The sequence below is a fragment of the Salvia splendens genome, chromosome 15, assembly GCF_004379255.2.
Source record: "Salvia splendens isolate huo1 chromosome 15, SspV2, whole genome shotgun sequence".
In the NCBI taxonomy this organism is placed as follows: domain Eukaryota; kingdom Viridiplantae; phylum Streptophyta; class Magnoliopsida; order Lamiales; family Lamiaceae; genus Salvia; species Salvia splendens.
The window spans coordinates 7,426,715-7,453,822 of record NC_056046.1 but is presented as its reverse complement, the minus strand read 5'-3'; the positions used below and the strand labels follow the sequence as shown (position 1 = coordinate 7,453,822).

At 39.2% G+C, this 27,108-nt stretch overlaps 4 protein-coding genes and 1 pseudogene across 6 annotated transcripts; 3 read left to right on the top strand and 2 right to left on the bottom strand.

Annotated features, from left to right (window-relative positions):
* The first annotated feature begins 334 nt into the window (after positions 1–334).
* On the top strand, positions 335–973 carry LOC121767325 (protein WEAK CHLOROPLAST MOVEMENT UNDER BLUE LIGHT 1-like). Its single transcript, XM_042163572.1, has one exon. It carries the CDS (start codon positions 335–337, stop codon positions 971–973), a length of 639 nt encoding a protein of 212 aa, XP_042019506.1.
* A 72-nt stretch (positions 974–1,045) lies between these two features.
* On the top strand, positions 1,046–3,152 carry LOC121767324 (protein WEAK CHLOROPLAST MOVEMENT UNDER BLUE LIGHT 1-like). The gene has a single exon (XM_042163571.1). It carries the CDS (start codon positions 1,052–1,054, stop codon positions 2,858–2,860), a length of 1,809 nt encoding a protein of 602 aa, XP_042019505.1. The 5' UTR covers positions 1,046–1,051; the 3' UTR covers positions 2,861–3,152.
* A 250-nt stretch (positions 3,153–3,402) lies between these two features.
* LOC121766377 (probable inactive heme oxygenase 2, chloroplastic) lies at positions 3,403–5,812 on the bottom strand. Its single transcript, XM_042162670.1, has 4 exons — positions 5,032–5,812; positions 4,640–4,863; positions 3,860–3,967; positions 3,403–3,751 (listed from the first exon to the last, which is right to left on the bottom strand). Exons 1-4 carry the CDS (start codon positions 5,630–5,632, stop codon positions 3,659–3,661), a joined length of 1,026 nt encoding a protein of 341 aa, XP_042018604.1. The 5' UTR covers positions 5,633–5,812; the 3' UTR covers positions 3,403–3,658.
* An 845-nt stretch (positions 5,813–6,657) lies between these two features.
* Positions 6,658–12,581, bottom strand: LOC121769081. 3 transcript variants are annotated; one of them, XM_042165760.1, is made up of 10 exons: positions 11,691–12,581; positions 10,178–11,341; positions 8,930–10,069; positions 8,746–8,787; positions 8,402–8,478; positions 8,058–8,142; positions 7,887–7,970; positions 7,675–7,776; positions 7,501–7,599; positions 6,658–7,163 (listed from the first exon to the last, which is right to left on the bottom strand). In XM_042165760.1, exons 1-10 carry the CDS (start codon positions 12,429–12,431, stop codon positions 7,032–7,034), a joined length of 3,666 nt encoding a protein of 1,221 aa, XP_042021694.1. In that variant the 5' UTR covers positions 12,432–12,581; the 3' UTR covers positions 6,658–7,031. The 3 variants fall into 3 exon arrangements, with proteins under 3 accessions (XP_042021694.1, XP_042021696.1, XP_042021695.1); XM_042165762.1 differs by having other exon boundaries at positions 10,178–11,304; positions 11,728–11,862; XM_042165761.1 differs by having other exon boundaries at positions 10,178–11,304; positions 11,691–11,832.
* Positions 12,582–18,727: 6,146 nt separating this feature from the next.
* Positions 18,728–21,960, top strand: LOC121767196 (annotated as a pseudogene).
* The last annotated feature ends 5,148 nt before the right edge of the window (positions 21,961–27,108 follow it).

The window sequence follows — 27,108 nt, the reverse complement described above, 5'->3', positions numbered from 1 at the left end:
TTTTCTGAAAGATGTGAAAACAAAGGCACCACTTGTCGTTGTTTCTGAAGATGGAGCTTATCCTGCACTACCAGTCAAGTCTTTAGAGACGACGACACATCAGTAGGCAAAGCTTCACCAGCCCCGGTTATATCAGATAACAAGGCCGCTGATGTTTCATCGTCTAAAGACAAAGCTTCACCAGCCCCGGTTGTATCAGCTAACAAGGCTGCTGACGTTTCATCGTCTAAGGACAAAGCTTCACCAGCCCCGGTTATATCAGATAACAAGGCCACTGATGCTTCAACGGCCAAAGACAGTGCTCATTCTGCAGTAGCAGTTACGCATTCGAAAGATGATAAGGAATCAGATCCAACGCCTCAAGGCATTGATGTCTTCAGAAGATGAGAACAAATCAGATAGTGTTGTTCCAAAAGCTGAAGAGAGTAACAAGAAAAAAGAAACCTATTTTACGCAATCAGAAGCCAAATCAGACGCAGTTCCGCCTCCTCCGGTTGTATCTAGTGAAAAAGAAGCTCCATCCCAGAATTCGAGCGTACTCATGGTACCAGAAGACGGAGATCCTCCTGGAAATGCTAACCTTTACAGTTTTCCGACGTATGGAGAATCCAAGTCTTCGAGTGCGTTGGAATTGAAAACAAGCAGAAACGACGTTGCCAATGGACACACAGTGAATGATGACAAGGCAGAAGGAAAAATTGTTGCACGGCCATCTACGGATGATGACTACGTGGCTGCGATACCATCTACGCACCACAGGAGATGTGTTAGTGTTGATATCATCGCCAAAATTCCTGCTAATTATAGTAGCAGTACTCCAAGTCCAAAAACCGTTTTGGGTAGAGGGACTAACGGCTTAACCCGAACACAGATTGACACAGCACCACCTTTCGAATCTGTGAAGGCAGCCGTCTCAAAGTTTGGGGGAATCGTCGACTGGAAGGCCCATCGTGTGCATACCGTGGAGGTATAACTTTCTCTTCGCCGTTTGGATTTCCTTACCTTGCTACATACAAAAAACGATGCAATTTTAATGTGTACCTTACTGTGAATGCAGAGACGGAAGTACATTGAGCAAGAGCTCGATAAAGCACGGGAGGAAATGCCGTCGTATAAGCAACAATGTCAGGCCGCGAACGAGGCCAAAATTCAAGTCCTGAAACAGCTAGAAAGCACTAAAAGACTGATTGAAGAGTTAAAGCTTAATCTTGAAAGAGCACAAACAGAGGAGCAGCAAGCAAAACAGGATTCTGAACTTGCGAAGCTGAGGGTGGAAGAGATGGAGCAAGGGATTGCTGATGAGGCTAGCTTTGCTGCAAAGGCACAGCTTGAGGTCGCCAAGGCACGACACGCTGCTGCAATTGCGGAGCTCAAATCTGTCAAAGACGAGCTCGAGCAACTCAGACGAGACTATGACTTACTGATAGATGAGAAAGAATCATCTGAGAAAAAAGCTGAAGAAGCTCACTTTGCTTCTAAACAAGTTGAGAAGTCAGTCGAGAGTTTGACAATCGAACTCATTACTCTGAAGCAGTCGCTAGATTCTGCACATTCTGCACATCTGGAGGCAGAGGAGCACAGAATCAGAGCAGTTATGGCTAAGGAGCAAGACAGTCTTAACTGGGAGGTGGAACTGAAACAGGCTGAGGAGGAGCTCGAGAAACTAAACCAGCAAATGATTACAACGAAAGAATTGAAATCAAAGTTGGCTGATGCTATGACACTGCTGCAGGATTTGAAGGCTGAATTGGCTGCTTATATGGAATCCAAATCAGATGAAACCGGCGATCCACTTAAAGAGCCCGCGACAAAAACTCGCGCAGACTTTGAGAATGCTATCAATGCAGCAAAGAAGGAGCTTTCAAATGTAAAGCTCAAACTCGAGAGAGTAACAAAGGAGGAAAACATTTTGAAGGTGGCCTCCGCATCATTGAAATCACAACTCGAGAATGAAAACGTGGAGCTTCAGGCCATCCAGGAGAGGGAAGGAACAGCATCCGCTGCAGCTACGTCTCTCCACGCGGAGCTGAACAGGATCAAGTCCGAAATCAATGCCATACGGATGAAGGAGGAAGAGGAAAGAGAGAAATTGGTTGAGCTTCCCTTGCAAATGCAGAACGCATCTGAAGAAGTAGAACAAGCAAAGGAGCTAGCAAGAACAGCTGGTGAGGAGCTCAAGAAAGCGAAAGATGAAGCAGATGAGGCAAAGGCAGGTGTGAGCACAAGGGAGGGAAAACTGTGCGCAGTTCAGAAAGAAATTGAAGCTGCAAAGGCAGCCGAGAGGCTGGCACTGGCAGCTATAAGCGCATTGCAGGAAAGTGAATCTGCTCAAAGGAACGTGGACGAGGATTCAGTAAATGGAATCACAATATCTTTAGAAGAGTATTACGAGCTGAGCAAGAGGGCACATGAAGCCGAGGAGCAAGCAAACACGAGGGTGGCTGCAGCTATGTCTCAAATAGAGGCGGCCAAGGAGTCGGAGCAGAAGAGCTTGAATAAACTGGAGGAAGTGAGCCAGGATATGTCTAAGCGGAAGGATGCAATTGAGATTGCATTGCAGAAAGCCGAAGCAGCCACAGAGAGGAAACTGGGCGCTGAAGAGGAATTACGAAAGTGGAGAGCTGATCACGAACAGAAACGGAAGAATGCTGAGTCCGGTACCTCAGCCATAAATACCGGTAAAAGTTCAAAAGATGGGAAAGATTCTAAGAATCAAAAGTCTCCCAAGTCGGGCACCAGCAAAGGCACAGACACTCAAGATGGGAAAGCTGGAAAGAAGAAGAAGAAATCATTCTTCCCGCGAATCTTCATGTTCCTGGGAAGAAAGAAGTCATCGCATTCGTCTTCGAAGGGAGAGTAATCGATCTTTCTCATTTACAACCATTATTGCTTCACTATAGCTCTGCCACTATGATTCAACCAAATTGAATTATACTCACTATATGTCAGGTTTATAGGAGAGGACCAGAGTGACTGTTAAGACTGTTATGTTATCATCTGTTGTAGAAATACTCTCTGTAAATCTTTGAATGGCCTACTAGAAATTCAAATTTTTAATGAATAATTTAGTGATTTATGGCATTCAGAAAATGAGAAGTCATCATCCTCTTTGACAAGTTGATCACAACCCACATTATTTTCTTCTCTTTCAAGTTTCAGGGAATAACCTTACTCTATAAAACTAAAAAGTGCATTATTCCTAATAGCTTATCACTTCTTGAAATAGGATTAAGATTGTAAATTACCAACAAAATTAATTAACATAGATATGTTTACATAAATTCAAATGATTAAATGTACTACTAGTTAATGTTTTTTATATGCATATCTGTAGTAATAATTGCATAATACTGTTATTAATGAATTATGTTGTCTCTTATGTGCAACTAAAACAAAAAGGAATCTGAAGAAGTATGATACTGTTATAGACAAATCAACATGTTGGGAAAATTCTATAATACTTGATTTCGATTGAATACCAAAATCCCTAGATGACAGCTTTGTTGATGTAACCTAGTCCCTAGACAACACTAAGTTGATTTTGATTACATACCAAAATCCCTAGACCAACCAAAAAAACCCCTACTGCAACAAACATCTTGTTGCTAAAAGAAACCAACTTTTCGCCACTCAAGTTTGGTGTATAATAGGCATTGGTTTAAAGTATGATCAGCCGTACTATCTGGCCCAGGAACCGAAATGCTTTGGTTGTTTCTCTTAGGCACCTGGTTTTCTCATCCCTTGACCAATGCTGAAACATAGTTATAAAATATAATAAAGACATGGCATCATTTGACAATGCATCCACTCCCTGCCCCCGGCTATCAGAAAAATAAATTAATTCATAAGGAAAACTTACCTCTCCAAGCGCATTAAGCTTCTCACAAACACCTTTCAACAACTCTTCTGCATCTCCATCCCATTTATAGATCTCCAGTTCTCTCCCATCAAAGAGCACATCTGAGACCTGGTAACAATTTTGAATCTAGAATAAGGACAGGAACAAGAATTACACATGTAAAAAATGCATTTCAACATATTTAACAAGAAGGTTTGAAGCACCAAATCCCTGAAACTATGGCTAACAGAATACAGTAGCAGAGACTATCCTAATAGAGTTCGAGATAAGGCATCAAGCATATCTGAATTTTAGAAGACTACAAATTTCCTGCAAAATATTTAGTACTCCTGTAGAAGGCAAGGATTTCATGAACGGCAAAACTAATTGGCCTGGCTTGCAATCATCATAGCTATTACTATGTTGAACTCTCAACGCATTCGAGTTCAAATATATCTAAAAAATTATGCCCTAACATGATTGGCCTTCAACGACTAAAATGGAACTGCTGTTTATTATAAGTCAGAGATTTTTTTAATGTTGTACTTAAACATATTTTTCTATATTCCCTTTTACCTTCTGGCTAAATTTAGTTACTAAGCAGCATTGAGAAAAACAGCCATATTTCAAGGTCCATCATCTAATTCAGAATATTAAGAATAATTCACTAATGGAGATGGAAAGAAATGCCAATGCTGAAGAGGAGCCAATATGTATATACAGCCAAAAGCAAAGCATTATGATTTTCAGTATTAGTACATGAAAAACATCAACAATGAAACGAACCAGGCCTCATGATACCTGTCTAGATATCACTTGCCCCCCGGCTATGTGTGAGAAATATATGTTGTAAAAGTGGCAGAGGAACAACGGCGGACTCTTGTCCGCAAGATCCTCCAAATATTTCACGTAGTTGACTCCTGGATTGCTAGGTTCTGGAATCTCATGACCTTGCTCCCTTAACCATTCTAAATCCCTTGAAATGCAATCTGACCTTTCCAAACCAGTCCTCCTAAAGTAAACATCTGTCACAACCAAAGCCATGAAATCAACTCAAGAGTCCACTTATCACCAACTACACAAAATGCCCAAATTTTTCCAGATAAAACAGTTCATAAACACAAGAAATGCAAGCAAGTTCATACTTAAAATTCAACAAAAACAATTACTACTAGAAATAGAAGAATTCTCACAAGAAACATCAGTAGACTCATCAACAATGCGCTCAACCGTGCTGAAAATCAGTCTGCTGTCCACCAAAAACTTCATAAACCCCTCAATACTCGGCTGCCACGTCTCATTAATCTCATCACCATTGTTTCCCTCTTTCTCTTTCTCACTCTCAATTTCTAGGTCTTCATTTACAGCAGCAGCAGAAGCTCTTCGGCTCTTTGATTTCCCGTTGTTTCTGAGTTTCATGGCCACGAACCGCATCTCCTCGGTGATACCATTATCCTCGCCCGGGTACTTCTTCCTGTAACGGCGCCGGCGCTGTTTCACCGGAGACGGCGGCTGTCCATTTGGAGGCGGCGCTTCTTCGTCGTCCGAGTACTCTTCAGTAAATCTGTCAATTCCATCCGTGTCGTAGTCGCTTTCTGTTTCGGAAGCTGCGGCGAGCGAGCTGAATTTTGTGCAATTCAAGACAAAAGGATTTGTGTGGAGTCTGAAGAATTTTGGTGCGACGTAGGCTTTCATCAACAGCGGCGTGCTTGTGGTTTTAATGAAATTCAGTGATGCTGAAGGGTTTATTAGAGTTGAAACGTATGCCATTTCTGCAGGAATGCAAATTTCCATCCAATTGATTTGCTCACTGTTGCAGTTTTGTGGATTTGCAAACGATTTCAATTGTTCTGGTTCAAGTGTTGAACTATAAGTATGAACAACAAAGATTATACAGCTTCAAATTTTGATGATTGAGTTGCAATCGGCTGAGATTCTCCACTCGAGGGAATCACAGTCACTCATGCTTTATGATTTGACAAAATGTGTATTTATATTTCTTTTAGATTTTGGAGTACTACTTAAATCAGCATCTTATTTGTATCCAACATCATCTTAGTAAAAAATTAATAAAGTAATAAATTGTAGGATTCATTAAGCAATTGATATTTCACGATCAAGTGTACGAGTCTAAAATTAATTACTATGTACTACTGGTATTTCAAATTTTCACCATTTGTGTGCATTCTATAAATATGGGCACTTTTTTCATAAAGAATTAAGAGATCATGCTAGAAGGTCATCCACAACGATGACACTAAACTGTCCCTTAAATTACTATTCGCGCGCCACGTCGCTTCGGTGCGTGGCGAGACGTCTCGCCAACCGTCATGGCGTGACGGAACGCGGAACGGGCTGGGGACGAGACGGGGCGCTGCAACGCGTCACGCCGCCGTCCCGTCCCGTCCCGTCCCGTCCCTTCGTGATGGAATACGGGCCACCCGCGTGACGCGTTGCGGGTGGCCGAATGATGGTAACAACAAATTCTTCTTTTACTATTGAAACACATATTTTAAACAAAATCAAATTCAAATCATTAACGTGTTTTTGCATCTTAAGCGCAATTTATAAATTGTTCAATAATGTCCAAACTCTTGGACTAGTGTGTAAATTTGTCTACTAAAAGACCGTTGAAATTGTCCAATTTCATTGTCGGGCAGTTGAACTCTAAGCTTATTGTTGAGTAGTGTTACACTAATATGCTTAGCTCTAAAATATAAATAATGTAAATAGTTTGGGACATACCCAAAAAGAAAATTGCAAATAGCATGAGACAGAGGTAGCACCATATTTTTGTGGACATTTAGCATTGAGAGCCATTTATTTCTAGTATCCATTCATTTCATTCCCTCAAAAGAATTACAGTGTCTCAGTTACATAACATGTTATTATTGAATGAGAGGTGATGAACTATGATCCTACAGTAGTTGCGCCTATTCTAAAATTGATATTTGAGTATTATATTACTACAAATGACACAATTCTGCAATATACAGAAAGAATCATCAAGTACCTCTAGCTGTAAAATGTCTACACAAAATATTCCCAGTCGATGGTTTCTTCATCTGAGCCGTAACAGCATCGCCACCATAAGCTTAATACTTTGATAAGATCTCAGAAAACAGATGTTGAGGCTCTGCACTTGATAACATCGATTGCATTACACTGGATGCTGAGTAAGTTATATACTTATCTACTTATGAACAGAATCCTCCAAGCTATAATGCAATTTCAGCTTTTTTAGAAACTCCAGTGTATCTTTATAGGATGGATCAGCCTTGCTTAGCGGTTTGCAAGAATTTACATGGTCTGTCGAATCCAAAACCTGTCCAAGAACACAACAAATTGAATTGGTGTTTCAAAAATATTGCCCTATAAGGCAAACACTGTCTGCAAGAGAATGACTTCTTCGTTTTCATCAATTTACCTAAACTGCCCCCAACAACGGAGATTAAACAGGACCTATTACTGTTGAAATGGCATGCCTTTTTCGGTATTATAATATCTAAAAGAAATGTGTGTGGCATCATAAAGAAAACTAACAGCAGAACTGCAAGCTTATAGTGGCATACTTAACATGCATACTTGCAGTAAGTAAAATAACATTGCAATAAGTAGAATAACACAATGGCAACAATCAAATGAAGGACTGGAAAACTTACTACAAGTTCACCAAATCCAGGATATGCAGATTCCATTGGTACAATTTCCATACGAAAGGCCCAGCCTCCATAACCCTCAACAATTGGGGTTACCTTTGTCTGCCAAAGCCAACAGATGTCAGATTCGTGAACAAAAAAATTCTACAAAAACTGAAATAGAGGTTCAGAGGTCACCTCACAAAAACTGAGGACGTCAATTAGCTTTTTCTTGTAAAGTCGACGAACAAAATCATTGAGCTCAGTTAACCTAGGTGACCCACTTCTTAACTCTCCGATCTGGCCACGATAGATAAAACTAACATTTATTAGATCTCACTGTTTTCAAAATGTACAACAGGTACATTTAAGATGAAAGACTACAAAAAAATCGGAAGCAAAAAACTAACACTTGGTGCAGGACGTAAGACAAGACCCATGCGCCAAGGCATGTCTGCTAGCTTGCTGCCAAAATGGGGGCAGCTATAGAAAACCTGAGAAACATACAAGTACAATAATGCATATGTCTTCAACGTGGTATGACTATACATACAACTTTGTCCAATCAAATAGAAACTTACAATTCCCACAGTATTGTTTACAAAATTATCATTGTTTTCTGCCTTTGCTTGGTGTAACATCTGCTTGACAACCAGGCCACCCATGCTGCAGAAGAAATGCTATAATGTCATATTTATGTTTCATTTCGCATGCAAAAAAATAAGGGAAATAACATCACTAAATATTATCTGAAAGCTACAAGGTAGAAGTTAAAATGAAAATACTAATTCACTTTTTTCGTTTCTGTATATTATGGAAGAAAATAAAGCAATATTTCTTGAAAGAACAAATCAAGTACTAGTATTTTATAATTTCAAAATTAATTAGCACAGTTAGGACTCAAAGAATTAAAATGCACTCTCACCTATGAGTCACAAATATGACAGGTCGATCCCCAATGCCTGCAGCAACAAGTTTCTCAAGAAGCATTGAGCTGACTTCCTGCAAGAGAAATGAATTAAGAAAGAAATTTACCTAAAGTTCATATTTGCATCAGAGTGCATACAGGCTAAATAGAAGAACTAAAAAATCTACTATGTTGGTGTTGTAACATTCACAGTTGTCACTGTGAGAAATGTGACTATAGCAAAGTAGAGGTCTACCAATGGTTGATCCAATACACAGAACAAAGATTTGAAAAGGGAAGAGGACATTATGTATTGGTCAAATAACCAAATATATTTGACATATTACACATTGACCACTAACCTGTAAAGGTAGACTAGCTCCAGACCACTGTGTAAGATTTGTCTGCATTTTACATGTGAAGAGTATTAGATGCTGAAAAGATAAAAACTCACTACCTCTTAATGTGAGAGTTAACTAGCCTCAAAATTTTGGCTGTTAAGATAGAAATATGCTGCAAATTCTAAGCCAACTAAATCAAAGTAACCTTGTATTTGAGACTAAACAACCGAGCATGAGGAAAGTCAGCTGCAAGCCATTCACCAGGCCAAAAAGTTCCTTGTTTTCCAGCTTCTTCGTCAATCTTCTCAACAAGGCCAGACTTTGTTGATGACTTGTCTTCAGATACCCGCCAAGTTTTAAAGGGACCACCACGGAGGCCATGCACGAAGACAATATCCAGTGGAGGAAAATCCCTGTTCAAGAAGCTTTGAGACCCAGAAGTAGAAGCAGGAGGATTATCATCCCCTGAACCTCTTTGTGACAGCCTATTTTCCTTTTCTGCAAGCTCATCATCGACTATTGGACCATCAACATGATTCAGTGATCCCTTTTCCATACACTTCCAATGAGATAATTCAGGTCTGATTAAAAATATCATGTCAGCATATTGAGGGCAATGCTGTCTTTTGTTCATAGAACTGGTTTCAGTTACACCATCATTTTCCGACTTCCCACTGTCTTGATCACTACAAAATGCATTCAATATGGTTGCCCTAGCATAACTCTGAATTTTAAGATCATTGCAACCAGGAAGTTGTCCTCTAGCACATTCATCAAGCCATTTACACCAAGTTTCATCAGCTACAATTGCTTTCTGCACTTTCGGAAGAACAGACAGAATGGAAAGCAAACGAGCTGCATGCCTCCTCATGTGAGCCGTAGCTGGAACACGTAAGTTTGAAGGATCATCAACCTCAGAAGAATCATCAGAGGAAGACGGAAACCACTCTTGCGCCTCAAGAGCTCGTGATGCATCATATGCTTCAATTGCAGCTAGTTGCTCGTAATCATCTTCTAGTAGAAAGCGCCGAAGTAAGCATAAAACACCAAGGTCAGCTATTTTGTTCTGGCACAGAGCATCATCAGCACAAATTCCGGTCAGTCCTTTAATGCCTTTTAGTGTAGCATGAGCAGAATCTGCAGCAGTAATTTTTTGTGCTTTGTCTTTCTTAAGATTTTTAAATGATCCTATAAAGGGTTCAAGGGAGAGAAGGTCTGCAAGTGGAAATGTGTCATCACTCTCATTAGGTGTCCCCAGTTGAGTTCCTGCTAAATTAACAACCGCACTTGATAACTGACTGGCAATCTGGATTGCAGAAACAACATTTGCTTGATCAATTTGTGTCTGCATGTTCCAATAGAATCGTGAGAAGTACTGAGAGAAATGACTTCTAAAACATATTCAACCAGAAACAAAGTATTTAAATTCATAAGATGAACTTCACCAACTGACCTTCACTTTATCATTCGAAAACTGAGAACTTCCATTTGCCAAATTTTGCTTCCTGAGCCTGAGAGCATCCGTTAGTAAGATGGTCAGCCATCCCTGAGAAATTGGAATAGAGGATGGACCATAGTCTTCAAGAATGTGTGAAAGAATATGTATGGCAGATGAACGAATTGTGTCAGAGGAGGCCTTCCCAAATATCCAAGAAAGTAGAATAGGTGACCACTTTTGTGTCTCTTCTAGAGACATATGCAGTTCCCTAGAGCTAATTAGTTCGAGGGCTTTTGCCAACGATTCTTGGATAGATTTATGCTTCACGGTTTTCTTAGCTGCCTCTCTCATTGAATGAAGACCTTTCTCCATCACTATTTCCTGAGCTTGAGAGCTTCTCTGAATAGTAACCAATAAAGCAGATAAAGCCACTTGAGCCAAAGGCAAGTCCTGCGTTTGGCTAGCCTGAGAGATAGTAGAAAGAAGACTAGAACTCCAATCTGAAATGGAGTTATTTAGAGGCAAGCTTCGGTCTTCTAAAAGCAACAACACCAACCAACTCCCATGCCATTTTACTGATCTCTCAGGCGCCACCAATGCACTCATAACTGCATGCCCATCTCGATCCAGTTCTTGAATGTGAGTGCGATTGACTTCAGATGCCATTGCCCAGGTTGCTAGCGCCCATGCAGCAAAAGGAACTGCCACATGTTCACAGTCTAAATCATCCCAAAGTCCAGGAACTACTACAGATGACGACTTTCCTCGAAAGAAAGGGCTGTCATTCATTTTATTGAATAATTGATTTGCAGTTCTTGCCGTCCTTGAGTTGTAGGAATCAGAATGATCCACATCAGCATATCCACCATTTCCAGAAAGCCCCAAGACTGTAGTACCTCCAAGAACCTTAATTCCAATACCCTTCATACCTGTTCCACCGTCATCATCATCATCATCATCATCGTCGTCGTCTACATGTTGTTCGTCCCAATGCATGCCGCCCTCTTCAATTACTTGTATAGCTGCTGCAATATCTCTCATTTCAGCATTTTTTGGCAGCAAGGGCTTGAGTGATAATTTCTCTACATTATCACAGTTGGATGTGACAACATCCATGATTGCTGCTATAAGCATACTCTTGCCTTTATCAGATACATCAAATGAACTACGCTTAGATCGCTGCTCCAACACAAGAACAATGTATAAATATAAAGACACTCCAGTATGCCATCACAATAATTACTCATAACATACTATGTTATTCTCCCATGGACTCCAGTATTCCAACATTTTCCATATAAACATAACCAATAGTAAAAATATTTATTAGATCAAGGACTTCCACTCAACTAATGGTCCTACCCTGCTGGATTGTCAACGAATATTTTTTTCATAACAAACAAAAGCAAATTTAGTAACCCAAAAGCATACATTAGCAGCATCAATATCCATCACATATCAAACATTAGCATTAGCAGCTTAACCACGAAGATATAAACATCAATTAAAAACGAAATTAGCAGCTCACTTTCTTTGATCGCTTAGGTTTAGCAGAGAAAATGAACCTCAACAGATTGGGAACTGCTTGGGGCCGTCCCAAAACAGCCTCGCACACATTGGGATCAGCAATCAAGTACGCCAACGCCCTAGCAGATTCAGCCTGAGTTCCATTTCCGTCCTTAGCCCCAGCAACAGTTTCCAGCAGCCAGTCAACTACGGCACCACCGCCCGCACCAACAATCGCCACCCTTCGGCTATCGCTGGCCGCCACAATGTCAGCTATCAACGCGGCCACCCGTAACTCGAAGCCCGCCCTAACCTCATGGTTGGCCGAGGACATCACCGACCTCAACGACTGCCACAGCACGGACGCGGCCACGCCCATCTGCCTAGTCCTATTCACAATCCTGTCGATCGATTCATTCGAATTCTCGATCGTTTTCCCTAAGTCCGCATACATTGATTCCGACCTATCGGAAACAGAGGCGTCCTTCGACTGCGCGGCGGCGTAGGCGGCGAGGAGTGTTGCGGCGGAGAAGGCGGCGATTAAGGAGTTCCTCCTAGAGAGGAAGGCGGAGGGGACGTGGGGGATGAGGGATGGGCGGTGATCGTGGTGGAGGGCGGGAGGGGATGGGGAATTTAGGGAATTTCTGAGATTGGAGAGGGGCGCGGAGGGGGCATTGGTATCGCCGGAGGAGGAAGAGGTGGAGACGCGGCGTCGGCGGATGAGGGGGAAACTGGTGCGGGATGATTTGTAAAGGCGAAGCATTTTTTAAAAATTTGATTATGGCGTTCGCGGCGGCGGCGGAGGGATTCAGTTTTTCAGTTATTATGCAGTACGGCGGCGAGAAGGGGAAGGCGTCGTTTGCAGAGATGTGTAGAAGAAACTCGTTTCCGAAGTTGTAGGCGTTTTCTTAGAAAATTCGAATGTGCCCAAAACTCAACTTATATCATTTTAGTATTTATTTATTTCTATTTTAAATCAAAACTTATCACTTAATTTTGAAGGAAACAGGTTGTAAAAGTAGTTTAGTTTACACAAAGCTAACCACGGTAAAAAATGAATCAAACAAATTGGATAAAAAATGGATTTTGGATAACTAGATTTTCGTTACGAGGCAAATATATAGGAGTACAAGCTTGTAACTTTATAACGTAAATATAATTGGCAAATTACCACATTTGAGATCTTTTATTCGTAAAATAAATTTTAGTTTAGTATTACACTTTTCAAAAAATTGTGATTATGATACATGTAATTTATAAGTGAGATTTTACTTGATGAAAAATACATTATGTTGTAAGATCAAAGATAGTAATTTTTTATTTTTCATTTATTTTGTACACAATTTGTTCTCTATACTATACTCCCACTTTGTTACGGACTCAATTTCCACATCGGTTGTGAGAACAACTGGTGTGAAGTATTTAGACTAAATGGGTTCTCTCTCCTAACAAGCTAGTCTTTTGGGATGAGTTCTCCTGTTTAGTCTGTATCAATTGGCTCTCTCTCATCATTTTGATTCTAGACTCGAATATATATATTGAGTCAAAAATTAAATGCTTTTGGGGATCGAAACATCCCCATGACCAATTGACCATGACCATACATTATGTAAATGTTGGAAATCAAAATATTTATAGGTTGATATAGTGATATAAAGGTGAATATTCGAGGTCAATAAATATATTTTCTTGTTCGATCTAATATAATCTTTAATTTATTTTAAATCAAAATGTTTTGATTTAAACAAAGAAATATTTTTGGTAAAATGCTAACGCATTAGGTTTATCTATAAGAGCATCTCCAATGCCGACGTCAAAATCGCGACGCCGATTTTTCGCCGACGCCGGTTCTGACGCCGAACCATTGGAACCGGCGTCGGCGAAATCGGCGTGGCCATGCCGATTCGCGCGATGACGCCGGTTCCGACGCCGATCCTCACGGTGCCATTGTAGGACCCCTATTCGACGTCAAACCGGCGTCAGATTTTAAAAAAAAAAAAATCGAAAACACTATATATACGCGCTTTGAACGTCATTTTCATTCGCACCACTTGTTTTAACGAGTACTCTCTCTACCTTACTTTCTGTTCAAGATCAATAACGAGCAATGGAGAACAACTACGAAGGTACTCCAGTGACTCCCGGGGGATGGTCTCAGACTCCCCCGCCTCCCGGGGTAGGGTCTCAGACGCCCCCGACTCCCGGGGTAGGGTCCCATACTTCCCCGGCTCCTGGGGGAGGTGGTTGGCCTCCGATGACCGGGTACTACAACATGTACCCGTGGCAGCAGATGATGCCGGGGTGGGCACCCGGCATGCAGCCCCCTATGCAGATGATGCCGGGGTGGGCACCCGGGATGCAGCCACCGGCGCAGCAGATGATTCCACCGGGATCCAATATTTACTATTGAAAAGAATTCAATTGCCAATAATACGCATGTTGTGTAATGAGATATACAAATCTTGCCAGATGAAAAAATACACGGAAAATAAAGGAAAATTACATGGAAATAACTGAACAAAAGTTACACGAAAAAACTTGTGGAAAGTGGTAAGCCGAGTCGAGGAGTCCTCTTTTCGCAAGACGAGATACGCCCCGGTAGTGCTCACGGTTTGGCGTGTCGTCCCCAAAGATAAAACGGCTCCGTCTTTGAAGTAGCAGCACCGCTAGCAACAGAGTTCCAGCGAACGGGAGTAAGGTGGGGGCAGAGCTTAGACGGGGAAGATTATGCAGAGAGGGAGATAGCGTGAATGCAAGATGCTTGTGTATGTTTAGCCTTTGAATGCAATGGATGCATGCCTATTTATAGGCCAAGTCCACCTGCAGGACATTGATGGAGCCAACAGCCATTATGTGTACCATGATGGCTTGACTATAACCGTCGGGGGTTATTGACTGGTGCACTAGCTAGTGAGAGTTGAAGAGACACGATGCACCTGGACAAGCTACACGACGGGATACACCATGGACCGTCGGGGTCCATCGGGGACATTTTGTCTCTCGTTATGCGTCGGGGTCTAGCGGGGACCTTTTGACTCCCGTTGTGCGTCGGGGTCCAGCGGGGACCTTTTGACTCCCGTTGTGAGTCGGGGTCCAGCGGGGACCTTTTGTCTCCCGTTGTGCGTCGGGGTCCAGCGGGAACCTTTTGTCTCCCGTCATGCGTTGGGGTCCAACGGGACCATGGCGTGGACTAGGACCCGTCAGGGATAGCGTGGAGTTTGGGGTGGTCTAAAAAGAACAAACGAGGCTCGAACCACGCTCAACAACCAGCTCCAAAGAACAAGGCACAAGGCACAAGGCACCCGGTGCGCGGGTCGCGGGCGGGCGGCGGCGGCGCGCGCGTGTGGGCTCTGTCACCCGTCTTATTCCACGATAATTATTACACATGATAATTCATCTGATTAAATACTTCATCAAAGAAGTTTATCAAAGAAGTATCATCCCCGATATGGGATAATTAACACCTAGTTAATTAATCTCTTAGTCTTTTCACATTGCTCATTTCTAGCTTTATTGTGACCAACTTTAATATATTATTTCTCACTCACCGGGAATCGGATATGAGAAAATGAATACACTATGGTCATCTACTCGGAATGTAGATCGACGTTGTTGTATTTAATTTCACAAAATTAAATGTCTTGTAACATTTATTATTAGTCAAAAATCATTTGACCAAACACGATTCCAACAACGCAAACTTTAATTCTAACACTAAAAAAATTATCTTTTAAGGACATAAAAATAAAGACACAATTATTTATATTGAATTTTTTTAAAAATAACCACGATTTAGGGGGTGAAAGGAAATATCTTTAAGTTGAGAAATTATCTTTATCTTTATTATCTCCGTCAACAAAAAATAGACAAAGTTGTAAATGACACGGATTATAATGGATTGTGGGGTCCAAATTTAGAATGATGGAAATAGTGTTAGTGGATTGTGGGGTCCAAATTTAGAATAATGTACTCCTTATATAGTTTGTGTTGATTTAAAACTTTCCATCTTTATAATTAGTCTAATTTTGGTGGACGATCCAAAATAGTAAAATTTATCTATTTTTTATGAACGGAGTTAGTATTTTTTTTACGACGCTTCCATTTATATTCCCTAATTTTAAACACCAAATATAAGGACCCTTTTTGAAGCATTAAATGGTATATTCATAAATACAAATTAGCAATTTTAATTATTTTATAAAATGTCCTTAATTTTTTTTTTCCTGTAGTACAATTTGGTAATAATTATTCCGACTTGAAACGTTTAATAAATATAGTAGAATATTTCTAAGTTAGACACTCCTAATACTTTTTGGCTACTCAAAATCATGGCTTAAAATTACAAAATTTGGCCCAAAACTATTGTTATGGACAAGGAGATTGGTGCATTCTTTTATTCAAAGCGGTTGGAAAAAATAGGGCGGCTTAATTTGATAGGAGTACAAATAAAGGTGAAGACATTTTCATAATAATTGTAAAGTTGAGACAAAATTTCAAATTAGATCATAATTTAGAATTAATGACAGGTAAACAGTAAAAATTGTTGGATCTTGTCTAAGATGCATTTTTAGAGCATTCGCAACGCATCTCTTAACCGTCTCGGTCTCGTTTCTCATATAAACAGTAAAAATTGTTGGATCTTGTCTAAGATGCAGTTTTAGAGCATCCGCAACGCATCTCTTAACCGTCTCGGTTTCGTCTCGGAGAGACGAGACAGATAAGAGACAGTGTTGCAGTCTTCCGTCCAGGTCTCGTCTCGCCGAGCGTCTCGTCCCGGAGGGACGGCTGGCGCGACAGCTCTCTACGCGCCACGTGGCGAGCGTTGGCGCTAGGCATGACGGCCACTCGTCGGCCGCGAGTGGGCGTCGTCACTCTGACGCAATAAATCATTTTTTTAAAAAAAATCGATTTTAGTAAAAAAAATGAAAAAAATGAAAAACGGTAATATTACCGTTGAAATTTTAATTTTTTTCTTTTTTTATTCTATAAACACTCCTCTTTCATTCTCATTTATATACACAAACACACATCTATTCTTCTCAAATCATCTCTCTTTCCTCTCTAATTTTCATCTCAAAACATTATTCTTCTCCCAAATTTAATCCATTCATGGATCCGTTTGAGCAAATGCGTCGAATAATGGAAGAATCGCTAGAAGAAGATCGACGTAGGGAGGAGGAGGAAGCCGCGGCGCCTCAACGTCGATCCCAGACTTACATCCATTGTAACCGGGAGGAATTCGCCGCAAGGTTGGTACGCGATTACTTATGTGAGAACCCAGTGTGGGGATAGACCTACTTCCGTCGCCATTTCCGCATATCGCAAATACATTGGCAGCCCGGGAAGAGTTCTTCCAAGAAGGGTTCGACGCCATTGGCCGTCCCAGTCACACGACGTTCCAGAAATGTACTGCAGCAATCCGTCAGCTTGCTACTGGACAAACGACAGATTTTTTCGACGAGTACCTACACATTGGGGAAAGTACTGGGAGAATGTGTTTGATGAACTTCTGCAAAGGCGTTCGGGCAGCCTTCACCGACGAATTTCTCCGGAAGCCAAGCACCGCAGATTGTAAGTTTTGCTCCGACTTCAAGAAGAAGTGCACGGATTCCCCGGGATGCTTGGCAACGTCGATTGCATGCATTGGCAATGGAAGAATTGCCCTGTGGCGTGGAGGGGGTCATACACGAGCATCCACAAAGGCACCCACCCCACCGTTATACTCGAGGCCATTGCCGACTACCGGCTATGGATTTGGCATGCGTATTTTGGGGTCCCCGGATTGAACAACGACGTCAACGTGCTCAATCAATCCGACCTCTTCACCGAAGTTTTAAATGGTAAAGCGTCGGCCATCAACTTCATCGCTAACAACCGGCAGTATAAAATGGGGTGCTATCTTGCCGACGTCATCTATCCGAAGTGACCAACCTTCGTGAAGACGTTCAACAGGCCGGTGAACGAAAAACAGGCTCTTTTTGCGCAGAAGCAAGAGGCTGCTCGCAAGGATGTGGAGAGAGCGTTCGGGGTTCTCCAAGCTCGCTTCAACATTATCAAAGCCCCGACTCGTACGTGGTTTATGGAGAATATGGTCGACATCATATATACGTGAATAATCTTGCACAACATGATTGTCGCCGACGAATGACCTGAGGCGGGAAATTGGTTCGACCCTGAAACCCCTGGAAGCTCTACCGCAAGTAGTCCGCCTCGCAGTGGAGTGCATCCGTCTATGCAAGATCGGTTGTCTATTTGGGTAAGGACACGTGATTCTACCGCCCACGCTTAACTCTATGAGGATCTAATGGAGCACATTTGGGTAAAATTTGGCAACCAGTAGACGCACATGATCACCATTAGACAACTATTTTTTATTTTTTTTAGATTTTATTAATGTGGTTTTTTTTTTAGAATTTTAAGTTGTAATTTAATTTTATTTAATGAAGTGTGTTTTTATTAGTTGAATTTGTTGGAAATAAAAATAAAAAATGAAATTGAATGAATAGTTAAGGGATGAAATGGTTAAGAAATGTAGGGTTGTATGTATTGCTTCTTAGTTAAGAGATGAGATGAAAAGTACAGTGGGGCCAATGAATAATGTAGAAATGAGACGGTTAAGAGAATAAGAGAGAGCGTTGCGGATCACATTAATACGTTAGACGTGACAAGCAGAAGCAATTACTTACACTGCATATTCCGTTAAGTACAAAATTGAATGTATGAAATCCAAACACTGAAACCTGAATTTACCCTTTTCTACCTGATTTTCACAGTCAAAATGATTGCATCCTTAAATTTGCTTACATAGGCAAAACAAAAATGGAATTTCAATTTAATTTAGTAATTTGAATTTTGGAAAGAATTGGGATAAGGAATTTACCATATTCCCCCATCCTATAAAGGGAAAGGGCAAATAAAACCAGAAAAAGCAAAAGAAACATAAATTGGCGGCCGACTAAGACCGAATCCATACGATCGCACGGCGGAGATGATCCGGATCGAACGGCTGTGAGAAGTTGCGCGTCATCTCAGGGCATCCCATGAAAACCTCAAATCCTCTCCTTCAGCCTCCACACACGCCCCCTCTGTTTCTCTCTCACACACACAAAAACTCAGATTCACCTATACATACACCCCTCCCTATATCTATATCTATATCCCCCCTCACACTATTACCAAATTTCTGCCCATACATTTGAAACCCTCGAAATTTTTTGGGGATTAATCTTCCGAAAGATGCAAACCAGCAACGGTTCCGAATCTCAGCAGAGCAGTTCCAAGGAGAGCAACAACGAGAGCGCCAATGGCGGCAGCAAGGCGGTGCCGCCGCCGCAGCAGCAGGTCGTCGTGCCTGGCCAGCAGTGGGTGGCGATGCAGTACCCCGCCGCCGCGATGGTAATGCAGCACGGGATGATTCCCGCGCCGCATTACGCGCCGCACTACATGCCCTACCACCTTCACCACCACCCGCCCCTGCCCCCGCCGCCTCCACCGCCGCAGCAGCCCGCCGCCGGAAGCGGCAACGGCGGTGGATCTAATGGCGAGAATCGCACGATCTGGGTGGGCGACCTGCATAATTGGATGGATGAGGATTATCTCCGCAGCTGCTTCTCTCAAACCGGAGAGGTAATTAATACAGATATATATGTGAGATTAAGAAGGAGTAGAGCTTTAAATAAAGCTTAGCTTTTTTAGTAGGAGAAGTAATACTAAGAGGTTTCACTATACTAGTTTGTTTTGTTTTGGTTCTATTAATTATACTTGCATGTTTTTCTTTATATAGATTCGATTCTTATAATTGATCTGCGTTTTAGAATGTACATTCAAACACGAATATATTTTGGCTTTAATTATGTAGATTTGAACGTTACTGGCAGCCTTTCCAAATTTTGATTAGTGATAGAAAAACTGCATTTAATGATGAATCTTTTTAAAATCAGTATTAATTAATATTATGAATTGGTTCTTTTTGATAGAAATTACATGCTTTTAAATCTCAATTCTCTGTACATATAATGTTTGCTGTGGATGTCTATATTTCTTGGTAATTATTTTGTAATTTTCCTATGTTATAGTGGCTACATCACATAAATTTTTACCAAGGCTGAAATTTTGTGTTGCAGGTTTCGTCCATAAAGGTTATCCGTAATAAGCAAACAGGCTTTTCTGAGGGATATGGATTTGTCGAATTCTTTACACACGCTTCAGCGGAGAAAGCTCTGCAGACTTACTCTTGTGTTGCGATGCCTAACACCGAGCAACTTTTCCGTCTAAATTGGGCTGCATTTAGCATGGGCGATAAGCGTTCAAACAATGGTTCGGATCTGTCCATCTTTGTGGGTGATCTAGCTGCAGATGTTACTGACAATTTGCTCCACGAGACTTTTGCAAACAAGTATCCCTCTGTTAAAGCCGCTAAAGTTGTCATCGATGCAAATACTGGCCGTTCAAAAGGCTATGGTTTCGTTAGGTTTGGAGATGATAGTGAAAGAACACAGGCTATGAATGAAATGAATGGTATTTATTGCTCAAGCCGGCCCATGCGCATTGGTGCAGCAACACCGAGGAAGTCATCTGGTTATCAGCAGCAATACTCTTCACCAGGTACTGTTGGTGCAGCACCAACTATATATGTATCGTCTTGACTTATCCCGTTGTTTAATCTTCCACGTGAATCGCCTCTGTTTACCCCTTGTATGTGTGTGTCTCTTTTCTCTAAAGCTAATAAAAACGATCTAGGAATCATGGAATGGGGAAATGTATGATGTCCTTTCTACGCAATATCCTCTCAAGTCTCGTTCGATAGCTTTTATTGTTGTAACGGAATTTCTATCTATTTTAATGTGAAATTCTGAACAATCAAAGAGAAACTTCTCAGTATAAGGAAACTTAATCTTCTAAATTGTGGTTACTGATAATCTTCTGTAATGCCTTAATAGTTGAGATGAATATGAAACCTATTGTTAGTTGAGTTCTTTCACGAAAACAGTATTTTTTTCGATATTCTTGAATTTTTACTTATGCAGCAAATATTTTATAGGTGGATATGCAAATGGTGTCTCACCGCATGGATCGCAGTCTGATGGAGACTCTGTTAACACGACAGTTTGTTATTTGTTCCTTTTTTCCTTCTCTTCTATTTGCTTTTGGAAGTCTTTGCCTAATCCGTGATCTTTTAGATTTTTGTTGGAGGACTTGACCCTAATGTCACTGATGAAGATCTCAGACAGCCTTTCTCTCAGTACGGAGAAATAGTATCTGTCAAGATACCGGTTGGGAAAGGATGTGGTTTTGTTCAATTTGCTAGCAGGTAATTTTCTACTATCTCACGATAACCGCTTGCGTATCTTACTACAGCACTAATAAGTGATAACCTTGAAAACATTGGCCAGAACTGATGCCGAAGAGGCCTTGCAGAAGTTGAGTGGTACGACGATTGGGAAACAAACTGTGCGTCTGTCTTGGGGGCGTAATCCAGCCAACAAACAGGCAATTTTCGTTTCACTTTCTTCCTGTTTTTGCAGTATTTCGTATGCTTAGAAGCACGTGAACATAAAAAAGACAAAAGTCTCTTGTGAGGACGATCCCACGAGAAACCACCTCGAAAAATAACTCACACATCTCTTTGATGTAGAGGGTGTTTGGCTGAGCTTATAAGCTCTTCAAAACAGCTTATAAACTCTTCAAAACAGCTTATAAGCAACAACCAATATCCTACTATGGTTTGTTCCCTTCCCATTCTTTTCAAATTTCTCTCTATCTCACCGTTCTCGAACTAGCTCATAAGTGTCCAAATCCTTAACTTATAAGCTCTTGAAACATATTATTAGCTGTTAGAGCTTAAAACCTCTCTAAAATAAGTTTAGCCAAGCACCACATTATATTAAAGATGTTGTACTTATTTTTTGTGTTGGTTTTTGGTGCATTGTATAGTCGAGGGGTGATTTCGGGAATCAATGGACGGGGGCATACTACGGGCCGCCTTTCTTTGATGGATACGGATATGCGTTGCCACCACCTCAAGACCCGAGCATGTATGCAGCTGCATATGGGTCTTACCCCCATGTATGGAACCCACCAGCAGCAAGTGAGCTGAACTGCTGAGCCGGCTGGCACACATAATGTTATGTGAGAACTATAAGGGTCTGCACCTAAATGTGGAGCGGAACTGAATTTTGACCTAATTAGGTATGTAGCTCTCTAGGAAATCTAAGAGAACATTTGTTAAGAAGTGTGGACTTGACTCGGAACGTCTCATTTGGAATAAATCATCTTCCACGGCCCTCCATCCACATTCTTCTTAATCTCTTTTAACCATCTCTTCATTTAACTTAGATCACTCTTGCCTAATATTTTGCTAGGTGTTTAAATATATATGCTATGTATTTATGGGGAGAGCAAAAAGATGTCAATATTCAAGTCTGGTTTGGATCAAAGAAATACAAGTAGTAATATTACATGCTAGCTAGGAATGAGAACAAAGCTATAAAGGGTAATATACAAAGAGTATGAAAATATGCTGATTCAATCCAACACAAATCAAGCTCTGAAAAATCTATATAATCGAAAAATACAGAAAAGAGTAAGTATCACGTGAACTTAGGAATATAATAGGGCCGGCAAAACTATTGATGAAGTGCAAGAGAATTTTTAAAAGGTGAAAATGGCTTCCTTTTTTTCAATATGTTTGGTGCTACTGTTAATTACTAAATTTTAATATCTGAGTCCTCTTAAATTTATGTGTGAGCCTAGTGAAATATAATAGGCTAACCTAGTTTTCAAGAAATCCATCCAATCTCTTATGTGCTCTGTTTTACTTGGAATGGGGAACAATTAATGTGATTTGAATTCTAGACATTTTATGACACAAAAGAGGTCACAAGGCTAAACAGAGGAGATCAATATGTTTGGTGGACAGAGTTGGTGTAGCAACACTGCTTTACAGCTTAATTAGTGCATTGTACTTCTAGAACCAGAGTCGGTTGACCCACCAAAGTGGCCACCTTAAGGCCCATATATGTGTTTGTGAAATAGTTATGACATTTTGGGTCATTTTGTTGCACTCCCATGGTTAATCAATCTCTTTCAATAGTTATCCATCTTTTCATCGAAGGGTCAAGATTTGATCTTAGTTACGAGTATGATATAAGGGTATTGTGTCGCTCTAAGAGCATCTCCAAGGAAAAGGGTAAATGGAGAGGTAAAGAGAAATAACTACCATATTTACCTTTTCTTATAAAATTTCATGCTCCAATAGAAAAGGTATTTGGGGAGGTATTATACCTTCTTTCATTTTGAGAAGGTATCTTTACCTCTTCTTAGAATAAAAAGGTAAAAAGTTAGTTATTTTTATTTGTCTTCTTAATTTACCTTCTTCTCTTTGAGTCCATTACTTTTTAAGAAGGTATAATTACCTTTTTTAGAAGGTAAATGAGAAATATACCTTCTGAACTTACCTTTTCCCCTGGAGATGCTCTAATGCAACCATATATATGTGTGTGCATGTACGTGGTTAGAGTTGTATTCATACTAGAACCACTTCTAATTTATAATGAGACTGAATAACAATCGATAGATGTGAATTTTAGACGGTCTTGATTACAACCCGTGATGGCGTTGTACATTTAACTAAAGAGACTAGATATGAAATATATGATGTGTTGAAGTATGGTTCAATATTGTGCGGAAGTATGACTTATTATTATGTTGAACTATAGTTCATTGACTCAATAAAGTATATTTTGAATTGTTGATTACATCGATTCATTTTCGAATACAGATAAAATTTGTGTGCTCTCACATTCTCTCTCATAAAATATCTCAAAACTTAAAATTAATATAACTCTTTCTATTTAAATTAAACCATATATAAAATTAAAGATAATTTTATGATGAATCAAAATATGTTCATATGAAGAAATTTGCTTGAAAAATAGAATATGTAAAAGTAGGCTTGCAAATTCGGGTACCTGCAGGTATCCAAAACCGAAAAATCGAGTACTCGAACCCAAAATCTCTAACATATTCAACCCAATACTCGACCCGTATATGAATTCGGATACTCTAATTTCCAATGCAGGTATCCGAACCGACTAGTCGGGTACCAGTAAACCCAAAATTATAATATTTCAAATTTATTCTATTTATAAAATTATATTGTGATGAGCATATGGGTTAATAAAAATTACTATCACTACTACCAACGGGTTGTAGCGCAGTTGGCAGTGCAGAGTTGTGGTGACCTTGAGGTCATGTGTTCAAACACGAACACCTATTGGGGACTTTCGGTCTTAATCCGTAAACCCAGTTTTTTATGATTTTTACATAATCAGGATAAACAAAAAAAATACTATTACTACTTATTGACTATTTTTAAAAGTTTAAACTTCAATTTTAGTGCTTTAGTAATCTCTTACATACTTACATAATATGGATGTAATCAAATGCAAACTCTAAATATTGTACAAACTCCAAACTATTATCTGGACCATTAGAAAATGTCAACAGATGACAAAATAACAAAAAAAAAAATGTCAACACGGTGTCAACGGTTGATGTTGTATTGATATTGTGTTGACATTTTCTGTTGATGTTATTTTGTCATCTGTTGACATTTTCTAACGGCCCAGATCATAGTTTGGAGTTTGTACAATATTTAGAGTTTGCATTTTATCACTACCCCTCCCTACATAATATATAGTAATAGACACCGGACACTATTTAATTTCAAAAAAAGAATTTTTTGACATAAGTAGAAACTCAAAAGTGATAAGGTTTGTTCTTCTTTTTCTTTGTCTTCAATGTGATGTATACCATTATTAAATAACACTATCACTAATAGGTTTCTAAATTTAATAATTGTAATTGTAATTATAATTAAAATGCTAAATGCAAAGGTAGGCTATACGTTGCCAATTTTCATGCTTAAATATAAAGTGTAGTATAACATTTCTTCAAATAATATAGTTTAAGCGAATAAATTACTGAAAATAGTCCTCTAATTCTCACAAATTTCATGACTTTCATAAAATACAATTGGCTTGAGCCTATATTTCATCAAATAAATTTTTTAGTGATCCAAAGTCATAGATACTTTATGCTTGAAAAGTGGACCTAGAGATGTAAAGAATAGAGAAAGATGGATTGATGGAAATGACTCATCTTTTTTCTTTCCACTTAAGAGAGTACAATAATTCAAGAGGATATGTTAGTCATACTAATCCAAAAGAAATAAATAGCAACAAAATGTCCCCACATTAAACAAATTTGAAAAATTAGTTACCCACTTCGAGGAGGTGTCGTTTTTTTATAGGAGTTATATCTTATTTCCATAACATATTAATCATCACTTTTGGTGCTCAACAATTTGGTTTCTAATTAATACTAGTTCAATCTACTAATCCTAACATTCGGTTCATCGGTTGCATGCTAATCTCAACGTGGGTAAATCTTTTTGGCTTTCATTAATCATTTAATTAGATGGCTTTGATTGTTAGTAATTTCGGACATGTGTTCCGGTATGTTTATATAAATGCTAAATGATTAGTATGTCACTGAAATTATGATTGGATGCTTTAGATATAAGCTATATATTACAACGCATTAATCAAATCAATAAAAGGATCAAATTGGTATATATAGATATTGTTCATTTCAAATTTTTTTAAGCATAGAACTATATCAGCTCATTAGTTGGCAATTAACTCAATATCAGTTCGTTTATTCATAAATATCAGTTTTTAACGTAATATCAAGACTAGAACTGATACTCACTCCGTTCCTGAAAAAGTATGAACAACTTATTAGTCCATCCTTGAATAATATGAACTTTCTAATTTTGGAATAGTTAAACAACACATTACCAATTATACATTAAAACATGTGCTGAACCAAATATTCATACTTTTCAGAAATGGAAGGAGTATATTTTATAATACAAAATGATAATGTATCATAGAAATGATATGTTTTCGGTTCTCAAAATTCTCATCCACATTTCCATCTAGATAGAGTTAACATAATTCCCATGTAATGAAACAAAAATGCGTCGCTTTGTTTTTTCTCTTGTGATGATATTACATAATTTGTACCTCGCCAAATGTGGAGTGATAGTAACATTTACTTTGCATTTTTATTTCATTCTCCTCTATTCCATTGCATAAGCATTCTATATATCTTCTTATACCAAAAAATAAAATGGAATGAAAATAAAAATCACCATTCTATTTTTTTTCTATCATACTACCAAAAAGGACATAATGACAGGCTTATGGTTTATTTTAATATACACATTGTTGTGTTTATATGGTAGATTTAACTTACTGAATACTATGAATCAAATTTAAATATCATTAAATAATATTTCCTCCTCGAGCCAGACCGCTACCAACTCTAAGACTCACGTCTTGCAAGCCGGCACCGAGCATGCGAGGCAACGCAAGGGCAAGCACGGCGCTTGTTCCAAACCGCACTTTTCAATCAATATAAATCACAAAATTTTGTAAAAGAAACTAATTAAATGGTCTTTTAGAAGGAAACGACATCGTTTTAAACGGAGCATTTCCATATGTGAAAACTTGTGTCATTTTCTTTGTAAAAGTTCTATCGTTTTCGTTCCTCAAATATATATATAGAATGTTACCGAAATTCTACCAAATAGAAATAGAAAAAGTGGGTAGCAACATTGTTGATGGTTGTTATACATTAAAATCCAAATACATGAATAAATCGGTCTATAAAAAAAAGAAAAATTTACCAAATAAAATTTGAAACAATTAGTAGTACTCCTATTATTTTATTTTTTATAAGTACCTTTTGATGAAAAAAAAACTAGACTCGCGTGGAATCACAAAGGAGACGTGAAGAAGCCGATAAACTTATTATGTTATTTTAATGAATTACTATATAAAAAGAATTGCAGAATCATTATGAGTAGTGAAAATCCAAATAGTAATAATAAGGGGAATGCAAGCATGTCTTTGGGGTAGACCCATTTATATTTTCCTCTTCAACTCAACAGTTGGCATCCATGTGATCTCTGCAGCTTTTTAATCATCTCAATTAATTATTCCTTTTTCTCTAAACTAATTAATCATAATTACTTATATTAACCTTTCATCTACAAAACTGATTTATTAGGTCGAGTTACATTGGCCCATTTTAGATGTTGTAGTCAAATTATAAAGTACAGTAAATCTAAAAAACCTTAATCTCGGATTGTTTTTAGCATAATTTGAAGTTTGAACTCTACTATTCGAACTGTTTTTTTTAGCATAAGTTAAAACACAAGCTTTAAGACAGATTATTTGACTAAGGATTTCCCCACTCCTTTAATAAAATAGTCTCTCGTCTGATTCTACATACATTTTTTTTTATGAAAAATCATCAATCTAAAATCCAAAATAATGGTTATGGATACCACGACAAAAAACTCTTTAAAT

Bases quoted from the DNA above. Each gene is read 5' to 3' on its own strand.
- LOC121767324 (XM_042163571.1), top strand. From the start codon at position 1,052: ATGCAGAGACGGAAGTACATTGAGCAAGAGCTCGATAAAGCACGGGAG.
- LOC121767325 (XM_042163572.1), top strand. From the start codon at position 335: ATGATAAGGAATCAGATCCAACGCCTCAAGGCATTGATGTCTTCAGAA.
- LOC121769081 (XM_042165760.1), bottom strand. From the start codon at position 12,431: ATGCTTCGCCTTTACAAATCATCCCGCACCAGTTTCCCCCTCATCCGC. The intron at 10,070-10,177 runs GTCAGTTGGTGA...TGGAACATGCAG, and splicing joins TTTCGAATGATAAAGTGAAG to ACACAAATTGATCAAGCAAA. The intron at 8,788-8,929 runs GTTACTTTGATT...TGTAAAATGCAG, and splicing joins TGTTTAGTCTCAAATACAAG to ACAAATCTTACACAGTGGTC.
- LOC121766377 (XM_042162670.1), bottom strand. From the start codon at position 5,632: ATGGAAATTTGCATTCCTGCAGAAATGGCATACGTTTCAACTCTAATA. The intron at 4,864-5,031 runs GTGAGAATTCTT...TGGTTGTGACAG, and splicing joins TGAGTCTACTGATGTTTCTT to ATGTTTACTTTAGGAGGACT. The intron at 3,752-3,859 runs GTAAGTTTTCCT...ACTATGTTTCAG, and splicing joins AGCTTAATGCGCTTGGAGAG to CATTGGTCAAGGGATGAGAA.